Here is a 13,742-nt window from a genome sequence, read left to right on the forward strand (position 1 = left end):
CTAGGAGTGTGAGAGTTGAAACATGGCAGAATTTTTGCACAATGTTGTGGGGTGTTATCAATGCTATCACCATGGACAGTGGAAGTGTTGGAAGTAATCTGTGGTTCATTCATTATATGTTACAACAAAAATGATTCATCATAGTTTCAGGGATCAATCTTGTATGGTATCATCAGAAGTTGAGAATGCAGACATGAATGTAGATTGGTCTGAAGAATTTATTGAAGATTGCTACGAATTTTACAAAGAGAAAATTTCTTTTTTCATTTGATTCAGCCACCTGTTCAATTCAAGCAGCTGTAGAAAATAAAATAATATGGAGCCGAACATATTATAATTTTGTTATTTACTCTGACATTTATTATACCTAGCTTGCTTATGAATGTTCATTGAGATGCTTAATTATGTGTGCTAAGGGTTAAGTTGCTTTAACAAATTTGCAAGTGGTGAATTGCATGTGAATTGGAAGGTGCGGGATGTGGATTCACATGAAGTAATACATTTAATTCAACCACAGCATTCACTATTATGTGTTAGCCTAGTCAACTCCATTTGTCCACATGCATTGTCAGCCTCATCATTTAAGTGAGCAATGCAATCAATCATATAGTAGTAGAAATTTCCTTCAAATGAAAAGCATAAAGTCCTTCACCTCCTGTTGAAAGACCATTTCAGCGTTTTAAACCAAGCAACCCCAAAAGATACATGCTGAACATTTATTTAGCATGAACATGAACCACCTCAAAAATCACTGGACAGATTGTAAATTACAAGCACAAATCTTCTAGTTTCAGATTAGTTTTTATTTTACAAGGAGCTTCCCCTTCCAATTCGAAGAGTGATTCTATCATACATTCATTGTGCTTTGTGTCACACTAAAAGATGCAATTGAAATACTGTAATCTTACAGCAGAAAATGTTCTTAATTTTATTTTAACTAGTGAACTATCTAGAGGTAAGTTGGCATTGATCTCAAACAAAATTTAATTTTTTGGTTTTCTTTAGGAAGTTAGTGAATATGGTTTTCTATGGCTTGCAAACCAGTGAACCTTTACCCTCCTTCCATGGCTGGTAGACCATGAATATACCCATTTTTGGTACCTTTCATACAAGGAGAAAGATGTCCTTGCTCATGATTAAGAATAGGTAAAAGTTGAAGGGGTCTCCTTCCCTAAGGTCCAAAGATGACTGAAATCAATGCCCATTATGTTCTTTAATTGTTGCTTTAAAAAACAGAACGTTAATGCACCTTTAATTGACTGTACCATTCGCACCAAAAAAATGTAAAGCACTAGTGTGCAGAAAATGAGGGACACAATAATGATCAAAAGATTTTGACATACCCAACTTGATTATTACTCCATGTTATTTATGAGGAGTGATCAGATGTATTTTTTCTTGGGTTATGATGACATTGTGTGCGACTGTGGTGAACTACCTTTTCCAGACAGAAATTGAACACTTTATATTGTCTTTGGGCAAATTGAACACTTGATATCATCTTTGGCAGAAGGAATTGCTCTCTTCCCATGATAATTTTTGCGATGGTTTTGAATGCGGTAAGGAAAAGGGAGATGAGTTTGAAGCCATCTAACCTGTTGGCACCTATGGCTTTTGGAGTCAAGCTATGTGAGTGTCAAGTTAATCCAATAATTTCTTATTGTTTGTTGTTTCCAGTTAATGTAAATATCTATATATGCCAAAACAAATACTCTTAGATATATAACCCAGAAATGAAAAAATCAACATCCATTATACATGGAAAAGGAACACTTAAAGAACCTGAGAACTGTAGCCTCTGCATCATCACGCAAAACATCAGCTACAACAATTGCTCCTATGATGCCTTTTCCTTCTCGGCCAACATAAACCACTGACTTTGATTGCTCCAAAGAAGACTGTTTTTCATTCAAAAATATTTCTCTTATATGATATTCAAGATCATAATGATCCAATGTTCCACTTTGTTTATTAAAACATTCATGCACCCATTCCTTTGAACCAACGGCCACTAGAGCTCCTTCTACTTCAGCTAGAGCACCAAACCCTGGCTCTGTAAGTTGTCCTCGTGTAAAAGGAATGTCCAAATTCAAAGACTCTGCCTTGTCTATAATGGCTTTCGCAATAGGATGATTGGCTGTTTTCTCAACTGCAGCAGCAAACTTTAAAATTGCTTCCTCATCATAATGCAATGCAATTACAGAAGCCACAGTAGGTTTCCCCTTGGTAAGAGTTCCTGTCTATTCTTCATAAATGTACGTAGATCAGCTTAAATTAAACGACCAAAATGAACAAACATTTAACAGAACTGCTCAACAATGACATTAGAATCGAAATATTGACACAAGCGTTGTTTGTATTGTATACTTTATCAAGTGCAACTATATCTACACCAGCCAAGCGTTCAAGTACATCCCCTCCTCGCACCAGAAGCCCACGCTTTGCACCTTCAGGTTAAGAAAAGATCAATTAGTGCATCTCTATGATGGAAATCAGCAATAGTCAATAGACTCAATGCCAATAGCAGTTCATCAATATAATTTTCGAAAAAGAAGAAAATAAATATTCAAATGTCACAAATCCATGGCCTACAAAAGGGTTGAGTAATTGCAATGAAAACATACAAACTACAACTGAAGCTAAGCAATTTCGTTTTGAACATCTAAACAGAGATGTCATACCAAGAGAGGTTCCCACAAGGACAGCAGTGGGAGTTGCAAGACCAAGTGCACATGGGCAGGCAACTACCTAGCCAAACAAAGAATAACAGGAAAACATTGCAAATTAGAACTGAATTATTCTGCTGTGCTGATATCATAAAAAATTAGAATTTTAAAATGCAGTAAAATATGATTTAATGGAATAATTCATACTTACAGAGAACACATCATGAAACACTAACGTGAAGGTATCTTCGAACATTAGTAATACTGTTAGATTGAACCATCAAAGACTAGGGAAATGATGTTTCTAAATTCAACTTCAGGTCAATAGCGAATATGAATGTCGACAAACTTTTCAAATTTCATTTATATCCATTTTAGCAAGATGTGACTGGGAATGTGAAATGGTAAAATGACAAAAGGTTACTTCTTGTAGTGAAACTAAGAATGCACATTCCTTGGCAAGTAAGACATTCTAAGAGAAACACTATAAATTTGTTCTATAGTGATGACACAGCAGTAAAATGCAACAAACATGGACCAAATATATTATAGTGGAATTATTTCTTACTAGCACATTAATAGCAAGCTTCAAGCTTAGAAGGAGTGAACTTTCTTCAGGTCCTGCAAGATCATTAAACAGCACATCGGGAAAAATGCTTGTCCCAAAGTAATGCCTGCATCAAGGTGAATGTAAAAACGAAATATGAACAATGAATTCTTTGGATAAAAGCATAGGTCACATCAATTCATTGTTAATCAAACCAAAAATAAAATGGAGAGCAATTAATGAAAAAAAAATTACAAAAAAACATTGCTTGTGATACATTGTCAGCCTTCCTAAGGACATCATAATTTCAATGCTTAAATAAATTAGCTAGAATAATATTAAATTTGAGTTTTCCAACTCTTTATTCCCCTCTTTTTCGCCTCTATTCATTAAATTTATTCTTTTAATTCTGTAGACATTTTGACAAGTGAAAAAATATTAACTAGGCATCAAAATCTTTCATTTTTTTATTATTGGTGAAAGTCAACAAAAAAATATCATATCTATTAGCCCATGGCTAGAACACTATGTAAACTGTTACCAAACCACCAAACTGGATATTCCTAGAAGAGATCAAAAACTTGGAATGTCAAAAGTCTCTTAAACAGGAGACTAGATCAGTTACTAGCAACCAGAAAATATTAATAATAGTTCTGGTCTCAAGCTAACCAAAAGTATCAAAGTAACAAACAGGAGGGAAATGAATAATTCCAGTGCCTTATTAAGGTATTTGTTTGCATAAGATGCCATTTCCTGGGGTGATGTTTGTCTTTTGTGACTTAGATTCTGCCTGCTTCCCTCCGTAATTTTTTTAAAGTTCTCAATAATTTAAGGAAGATATTGATCAATGCCTGACGATCCTTGTTTGCCTGTCGTCGCTGCTTAAATATGCAGTGATTCAAAGGTTGCATCCATGTAGTGCACCTGTCGTTCCAACATTAGAATATTGAAAATATAAGTTTAATCATTTACTTTTGAAGGATATCGATATTTATCTGAGATAGCATGTTGCTTTTAGTAAATAGTATTTGTTAGTTAGGATGATATATTTATTGTTTTTAATAATAATTTATAATTATCTATATTATTATTATTTTGGGGTTTGTATTCATTATTATCTAAATTGATAATTAAGGATCATTATTTGATTTCAATGATAATATTTAATTATTATTTGATTTTTATAATAAATGAATCAACAATAATTGCTATTAATAATCTATTGAAGAAATTTTACATGATTTCAATAAAGAATTTAGTTATTATTTGATTTACTTAATTTATTTGAAAAGTTATTAGCAATATGGTTGAAGAACTATTGATTTATTCATCTCATAATTACTCGAAAATTTAGTCAATTTTATTGAATCATTTGTTCATCAAGTTCCTCTTGGTTCACTACAATATGTGAGGTGTAATGATGATATGGCTGATTTTGTAATATCCCCGTCATAAAATAGTTATTAATCAAATATTTGTTAATGGGCCGATTGATTTAAAATATCTCGGACCCATTTTAGTTTTGTTTCCGTAGGTAAGTTTAGCCATCGGCTATCTTTGTACACCCTCAAAAAGTTTTCCCAAAGGGTATTCAAGCACAGCTTGTAGGTAGTCATAGGTATGCATTTTGGATTATTTCTTTATACTGCGAATTCTTGTTGGAGTTCTGGATTGTTCGTCATTTTGGAAGTGAAAGATCTTCCCTATTTGACTTGTTTCTAGTTTCGGTGGGATTCAACCCTCACACTATTCCGACGCCTGTAAAACTTCACTTGGATCTAGCAAATTGGAGCACTGTCATAGTGCAAATTGGAGAAATCATTGTGTTTAATACGATTTAGCTCTCTTGGTGTTAAGTGAATGAAGTCTATGCCAAACATTTTGTGTTTTTTTCTCTACATATTCTATACATTCATTTGCATGCATTTCCGTACACTCCAAACTCCGCACATCACCCAATGAAATCCTCCATTCGGCAAACAACATAGGCTTCAACCATATGGCCTCCAGTCTTCCACCGTACGGCTACCCCACATCTACCAACCGTACGGCCTCACTACTCCACCGTACGGTCGTACTCCTGCATTCCTCATCACCGTATGGACACATAGTACAGACGTAACTAGTGCATCATTCTGGCCCACTGTACAACATCCACATTGCTTGTACCTTTGCCATTGGCTTTCATAAGCCAACTCCACCTAACCATACTTCCCTCCAAGATACCATACGGGTTGTCATCTGATTTCCATTTTTTAAGAAAGATTGTTTGAGAGTAGTTGTGTAGGACGGAACATACAGATCTGAGATTATTGCTTAGATCTTTTAGATCTAACTATTTCTCTGTCTTTTTAGGATTTTCGCACTTGGAGAGCAGAAGGTGAGAGCAACAAGATAGCAAGAGTGTGTATGATCTATACAAGCAGCAACACTGCAAGTCATTTAGGCAATGACTGCCCCCTATGACTCTTTACGCCTTATGTTTTCTTTTTCACACATGCATTTATATTACAAATTCAAGCCTTGAATTTGTTTCTTAGCTAGTTCCATGGCTTGTGTGAAGCATTTTTATACTTCGATGAATAGAGATTCACATTTTCAAAAAATATATTAAATGATATATCCACTTGAACTATGTTGCTATCTTTTCCTCATAAAATGTTATATCTCTTAGAAAAATTGGATTAGAGTAAGCATTCCTTGTTAAGGCATACACCACATGATCAAATTTCGGAATGGCTCTCTCTTAACAAGCATGACTCTACCTATTTGAGCTCGTAGGTGAAAAATAGGTAACAATTACTGTTGGCCAATTTTGCTCCCCATTCAACCCATCACTGATAAATGTTCTGAGAGATCTTCAATGGGCTGGATTCTTTTATGTGGGTTAACATGCTTTTCAGTCGGGTTAACATCTCGTGTTAACACGGTTTCTTCATAAGCCGAGTTGGCTCGGTTCCTTCATGTGCCAAGCTAGTTTAGCTTGTTCTTGTGCCAAGTTGGCTCATTTTTTCTTCATGTGTCAAGTTGCAGGCTAACACGTGCTTTGCGTCGGGTTAACATTCTGCGTGAACCATCTTCGCCATTTCAGGGAGTGACTTCTTACTTCTGCAAATCGCGAAAACACATGTTGCCTCCTCCACCATACATTTGGGAAATGTTCTGACCAATAGATTCATGCCACATGCCAGATCCTTCTTATGTCGGACTACTCTTGATTGTCAGATCTGTATACATATTTAGATATTTTGAAGTGTACTGCAGCTGTCCGTTGGAGAATAAAGGGATCTTGATCTACGGTTTGGTTTTAATCACTTGCTGAGGGGATTTCTTGCAACATCTGAGCCATCTACTTTAGAATGAAGATCTACATGGACAACTCATCTTATTGGGGGCAAATCAGATTTTTTCCCAAGTGGGTCAGTTCTGTAATTTTTGTGATGGGTTAACTAACGTGTTATCCCATCCCGCATCTTCTTTTGACAACGGTGTGGATTTATTTGTTACGTCCATGACACATTACAAGGATCATTTCTTCAATGCAAACTGACATTTTGGGCCTTGTTCCATGGCGTTAATGCATCTCCATGCCTCTCTATTATATGTAATGATCAGATTTTTTGGATTTGATCTCATACAACTGGATGCTTTGATTTTGGTTTCTTCCAGTCACTTCTACAGCAAATTGATTTCAAGATCAAATTTAGTTCTGATATTCATTTATTACTGCTCTATGTAGCCTTGACTCCCAGTGTGGGGTTTGAACTTCAAGTTAGATATGAGTTATGCCTGAACTCTATGAAGGCAAGTTGTAAATACTTTTTCTAGGTTTCTCTCTATTCCCATAATGTCTACTTGCAGTATGCTTGTGCTTTGTAATTGTAGTTCTTACCTTCCATTAATGAAATAGTTGGTTTCTTACCCTCTCTTGCCATTCATTAGTCCGAGCAAGTATCTTGCCTCCTTTGAATGTTTCTTTTCTGCTTCCTTAGATTTATATGTTGTGTTTGGTTTGTTGATGGTTGTTGTATTGTGAAATTGTATTTTTCCCTTCTGCATTAGATCAACCTCGAACCCTCATGTGGTTTCTTAGAAGGTAGAATAGAGCCAAGAGTTGAGTATTTGGCTTTTCATTAATGTGTCAAGCATATAGGGGCAGAGTCGTAACCGTTTCAATTAAATGCATCACCCCTTTCCCTTTCAGCAATTTACTTTCCTACATCTCCTCCTTGTTCCTTAAAAGTAGTAGTTAGGTGCATCCTGATTGTAAGGAAGCTGGCCTTCTCTGGAGATTCGACCTCAAAGTGCAAGTCCCACACTTGGAGGTCATTTCCATGTTACGCGAAGTTGCCTTTAGGTCACACTTCAGGTGAGGGTGCAAACTTTAGCAATAACAATTTTGGCATGGCTGGTGGGACAAGAAGATTCAGCTATATAAGTCTGTTGGTTAGTCAATTGATCTTTACTCACTGAGAAATTGGATGTTTTTCTCGGTGCCATCAGCCTTTGGAGGCAATCATCTAACACCATGGCAACTCTATGCATCTACCGGTTTCAACAAATCAAGTGCTAGTATGATTTTCAGTTTTTATATTTCCTCAGGATTTCTATGAAGGTACTTATTTAAATGCTTTATCATGGATCCCCTTCATAGAGATGCCTCCCACTTTCCCCCATATAATGAAGAGGCCAGTTTTACTCCAACCCATAATGTCATCTTTGGCCATGCATGCATTAAAATTTCCCCTACCAAGTATATTCCAATCCAAGAGTTCCATGAGCAGTAGGAGAGAGAGAAAAAATCAAGCCCATATGTTTATTCCTCTTTAGGTTTGGTCTCTCCTGTATTATCAAATGAGTAGCCTACCCAGTCTTCTTCAGAACCCTACAGTGACCCCAGATCAAAGGTAGGAGGGCTTTTTGACCGCTTCAATAGTTTGGGGGTCAGGTTCGATGACCTTGGAAAGGATCTAAGCTATGTTGAAAATCCATACCCAAATACGGATTGTGGGAATTTTTCTCATGTTATGCTCATTATGACTTCTTGGATTAAGGAGTTGCAGAATGAGAGGGTGATGTGGAAGAATGACCCTCATGTGTGCACCATGGTGTCTGAGGTATTTGATATTTTCAATGAGGCTCGGGAGGCATTTCTCCAATTGCTGGAGAGGAAGAAACAAATAAAGAAGTTTGAGAAGGCAGAGCTCAGGCTTGCCCAAATGCAGAAGGCTGAAGTGCAGGAGCCTCCCAAAAGGAGGTTTGTTGGCTTCAAACAAAGCAGTTCTCCCCAGATTTCAACCCCAAGTTTCCCTAAACCTCAACCCTTGGTTCAGACACCTCCACATGTTGATGATGGTGAGCCCCAATTTGATTATTGTCCCTTCTTTGTTGTTCAAGAGGAAGTGGATATGTCCTTACCTACATCCAAGACAGTGAATGAGCAGCCGCCAATTGCAGAACATGTGCTGCAGCAGAAGGTTGAAGGGGAAGAGCATCAAAAGGACATTCTTGTCCTCGAGAGGAAAGATGTTAATCTGCACAAGGCTGCTCCTTGACCTGCATGCAATGTCACAACAGAGAAGACAATCCAAGAAGAAGACTTTCTTTCTTCTTCGAGCTGTCATAGGGACTGTTGTGACATGGGGACATCACAGTGGATGGGGGAGATTGATTTCTATGAGCTTGAGGCTTTGTGTCTATCTGACGAGTCATCTTCCCCATATGAGGAACATTTGTTGCAGCAAAGTATCCTTCATGATATGGAGGATGGAAAGGATGATTCCAAGGATAACTCCATCCTTGAGGAAGGACATGTTGACATGCATAAGGTTTTCCCTCAACCTATGCATGTTATTACAACTTTAATGGAGGAGATTGATGATGAAGATGATCTTTTGGACAAGTTTGATGCTATCTACTCTTCCATAAATGTTGAGTCATCATCTCCTATATATGAAGAACACGTTTTTCAGCAGCAACAAGAGGAGACATGCACACTACCAACCACACCATCAAAGCCAGCCCCTGCTGGCCATAAGGATAAGACTATTGCAGAGCACAACAGTGAGGTCAAGGCTGATTGCTTGGACCTGAAACTATCAAAAGGAAGCCCCATCAAGCATCTAGCTCTGCAGCAATGCAAGTTGCCCCTGGTCATGCTCATTCCAGAGCATGAGGGAGAAGACCACAAGGACGAGCAAGTCTATTTTGCTCAAGTTGACAATGTCCCAATGTTGGAATGCTTCATTGTTTTCAGCATTGGGAGGAAGATGTTCAATGCAGCAGCATGTTTGTCATGCTTGCTACTATTTTCAGTTGCCCTTATCCATGAGAAAAGAAATCAGCTAAGTGAGGAAGGGCAGCTACTTCAACAAGCCAGTCAATGGCTTTGTTTGATTTTTGTAAATTATAAATACTTGTACATGGTAGAATAGGCGCTTTTTGCTTTCCAAGAAGTGCATGAGCACGTTTGTTCCTTTTTCTGGAGTTGTTTTGAGCTTTCTGGAGCCTCTTGGAGTTTTTGTTTTGCTGGTTGCAGAATTTTATGAAGTTGCAAGTGGGATAACGCGTCAATTCTTGGTAGAGACTATATGCCCAATGGATTTCTTAAGGCCACTGATCTATGCTTAGTAGGCAAGCATCCCCTCTAAGTCACCAAGAATGTTGGCCAATTTTGCCCCCCATTCAGCCCATCATTGATAACCGATCTGAGAGATCTTCAATGGGCTGGATTCTTTGATGTGGGTTAACATGTTTTTCAATCAGGTTAACATCTCATGTTAACGTGGTTTCTTCATAAGCCGAGTTGGCTCGGTTCCTTCATGTGCCGAGCTAGTTTAGCTTGTTCATGTCTCAAGTTGGCTCATTTTTTCTTCATGTGCCGAGTTGCGAGTTAACACACTTTTTGCGTCGGGTTAACATTCTGTCTAAACCATCTTCACCATTTCGGGGAGTGACTTCTTCTTGCTTCTACAAAATCGTGAAAACACATGTTGCCTCCTCCATCATACATTTGGGAAATGTTTTGACCAATATATGTGTGTGTGTGTATTGAGAAGGAATATACAATTACAGACTTAAGAGCGATTAGAGGTAGGCATCATGTGATATTTATATCAGAAACAAATATGAACTATAGAGATAACTAAAACAAGGACTAATAATCATACAGGAGATGAGAACTTATAGTGCTCGTAGGGACCAAGTAGATCTTGGTAGAGGAAATTCATTAAGCATCTTTTTGAAAAGAAACTCACAGAGACTAGAGGGCATTCTTTGAATGTCAAGATTCCATACTGGAATCCAGAGAGAGATTTATAGAGAATCTCTTAGTGGCAATTTATATTGCAGTGGTCAAACATACGCATATGTCAAAGATAAGAGACTTGGTAGAGGTGGGATCTCTACCAAATAGTGTTACCAGAGATCCCAAAGAGGCCTAAGGGAGAAGCTCTTTCTATGATAATTACCTAATCGAGAAATAGTTCTCACCAGAGGGTTAGTGAAATGACCCTTACTATGAAGGTCACTTAAAACCCAATACTGTACTGTGGCAATTCGTCAAATAGTTTGCAAACAAGCTCTTAATACTGAACTGTGACAACCCGTTAATACTCGGCATGCAACCGTTAATAGGTAAGGATGTAATGACTCAAATAATTTACCAGAGGGCTAGTTCTTTAACAAAATGCAATAGATAATCATACCATCAAGGTTCAGGAAAGAATCTAATTACAAGTAATTCCATTCAATATTCAATAACGATCCAATCATTGATTACAAAGTCCTAACTTGATATATATATCTTAACAATATCAAAAGAAAACCTGAATTTGCTGTACCATTAGATGACGTGGGATGACCAGATTTATTCCTGATCGCAACGACTGGTTTGGGGTCTGTACACACCCTCTTTAGCTATGGTGACGAAACTGGCCGCTTGATGGCTATGCGGTTATCCACGTTAATGGCAGATTATGCAATATTATTCCTTGAGGACAAATCGCAGGCTACACACACATTAACCAATATGGAGATCGCAGGTACCTGAGGTTTCATCGAATACACTCCTCCATGTCCGATTGCAAGCCGGCTGATGTAGTAACTGACGGGTTTGGGACTGTTCGTTTACCAAATCGTGCTGAATGCCAAAACTTACTCCAAAATGGCGAACTGGTCGGCTGAGTCGAGTTGTTTCCAGCTATCCTGTGAAACGCCCAATATTAAATCACGATTTCCGCCGAGTCCAGAAGAGTCCGCATTCAATCTCTTAACCTGCAGAGTATTCTTGCTATTTCTTTAACTTCCCAACAGGTAACGGAAACCGACGACCTTGATTATTCTTCTGTCCCGCCTGCCAATTCGTCCATCCCTGCGCGGTAAACTCTGACCTTTAAAACGGTGCCCAACTGATTTAATTCGAGTCCGGCTATAAGGAATAGCGCTACGATTCTTATGGAAAATTCGGCGATGTAATTGGTATTGTTTAAAGTGCCTTCACTGCCCAGATTTAGATTAATTCTCAACCTTACGGCTATCGCTGAACCGCCTGGTATGGGCAAGAAAAAACGTGCTAGATTGTGACCTGGGAATTTTTATTTAATTCTCCATGCTCCACGAAATGATCTCAATGGTATACGGAAACGCTGCTAAAGATAATTCTGGAATTCGTTCAAGTTCTTCTACCCTTGATCGGTTCACACTGCGACCTCTCTACCATAGATTCAAACCTTCCACTGTAGAATGCTTAACTTGATGTGGACTGAACCGACTGGGTTCGGGTAAGACCATGTGGCAATACAAATTCAACCAGGTAAATGTGCTTCCAGTTTCCTTCAAGTACCTCCAATCGGGCAATATCAAGCTTTCTTCTTCGAACAACAAATTTGACCTTAGGTCACAGATTCTGCGAATAGCTTAGATCCTCAAAAATCAATTCTCAGAATGATCTTCCAAAATTTTGGCCTTAGACCCAAATTTATGCCCTGATGAAATGACTGAATGTCACCTCCAATCTGCAATAATTCAGATGATATTTCACACCCTCAAAATTGCGTACCTATTGAGAGTTTTCGTTCTCAATGGCCAGTTGTGACAATTGCAGAAACCCTAGGTTCCACAATGCACATGTGATTGAATCACAATCTGATAACAAGAGAGAAAATAAACAACTGCTTGATTAGAATGGAGCCCCGGGGTGCCTATTTATTCTTTTCTCTCCATCTTCTCCAGAAACTTCTAGAACATTTTTTATTTTATCTACTAAGTGACTTTATAAAATATTTTATAATTCAAGTCACTTTATTAAATTAATTAAATATAAAGTTATCTTTTAATATTTATTTATTTGATAACTTTATAAATAATTAACTTAATATCACTTATATATTTAATTAAAATAATTAATTAGCCATCCTCATAAAATATTCATTATTTTGGACAACCAAATTAATTAAATTAATTAAATCAGACTGCCTCCGAAAATGGCGACATGACAATTAGGTGATTGGAGAAAGGATCTCTCCCGAAGGATTAGGATGGGCAGATTAGTATTTACCCAAATTTGATATTGCTAATATGTTTTACATACAATTTTCGATATTGTACTAACAAATGGTTGCAGGTTATAGGTTTTGAACTTGATCGGAAAGTGGGGACATTACAAAGAAGAATTATGTTAGTGGACCAACCTCCTTCTCTAAATCCTACTCCTCATATATCTACCTTTATTCCTCCTATTGTATCTTACAGTGGTAATGGTAATAATGCATTTATAGATCATGCTAATAATGCTAATGTTGATAATGGTAATGATGCTTATGTTGATACAAATGATACATTCATACATCATGACTCTTCTTCTAGTGAAAAATCTATTAAGAGAAAAACTAAATGGTTTCAAAAATTACTTAGTAAAAGAGATCAATTTCTAGAATGGGTGGACTTCAACCTAGGAGGATTAGTTACTACAAATATGGTTTGATGTTTTGTCTTACGAATTTAAATAATCCTCATTCATCATCTTTGGCATTTCTCTTTAGCATGTTGTAAAGCCTAGAAATTATGTTGATTTTATCATTGGATAGTACTTTTCTTCAAATAATTATGTTCTATTAACTATTGACTTTATATGACTTTGATATGATCTTAATTGTATTTGCATGATTTCATACCATGATATTTTAGGTATATTTATTCGAGGATATATATGGGGGCCCACATATATATCCCGATAAATATACAAATTATTGTCTCTTTTGTGACTTGTCAATTATGAGTGCATTATTATATATTTCACATATGTAAATGTTTTTTTTCACTCTTTCTTATTCCTTGGGATTATGAGTTATTATACACTATTGCCTTCAACATTTCTTTTGTTCTACTAATTGGCACATAGGTGGAGTCTATGCTTTTCAGCATCATTCTATTCCCATGTTGGCACTTTATGGTTTATACCATTTATTTTTGCAGTTTCCCTTCAATTTTAGTTAATCTGACCCATCTTGAAGGCATTTCACTCTTATTTG

At 37.0% G+C, this 13,742-nt stretch overlaps 1 protein-coding gene across 1 annotated transcript in view; it reads right to left on the reverse strand.

Moving 5' to 3' along the window:
• LOC149574804 (copper-transporting ATPase PAA2, chloroplastic) overlaps positions 1 to 13,742 on the reverse strand; it is a 223,313-nt gene that overhangs the window by 72,492 nt on the left and 137,079 nt on the right. Inside the window, exons 10-13 of the mRNA XM_089814630.1 lie at positions 3,235 to 3,340; positions 2,682 to 2,748; positions 2,368 to 2,447; positions 1,783 to 2,240 (exon numbers count right to left, since the gene is read on the reverse strand). Of these exons, the coding sequence (XP_089670756.1) occupies positions 1,783 to 2,240; positions 2,368 to 2,447; positions 2,682 to 2,748; positions 3,235 to 3,340 (711 nt within the window). The remainder of the gene's footprint in view (positions 1 to 1,782; positions 2,241 to 2,367; positions 2,448 to 2,681; positions 2,749 to 3,234; positions 3,341 to 13,742) is intronic.

This window comes from Cupressus sempervirens, chromosome 2 (assembly GCF_028749045.1).
Source record: "Cupressus sempervirens isolate cs-2001-9-10 chromosome 2, ASM2874904v1, whole genome shotgun sequence".
NCBI classification, from domain to species: domain Eukaryota; kingdom Viridiplantae; phylum Streptophyta; class Pinopsida; order Cupressales; family Cupressaceae; genus Cupressus; species Cupressus sempervirens.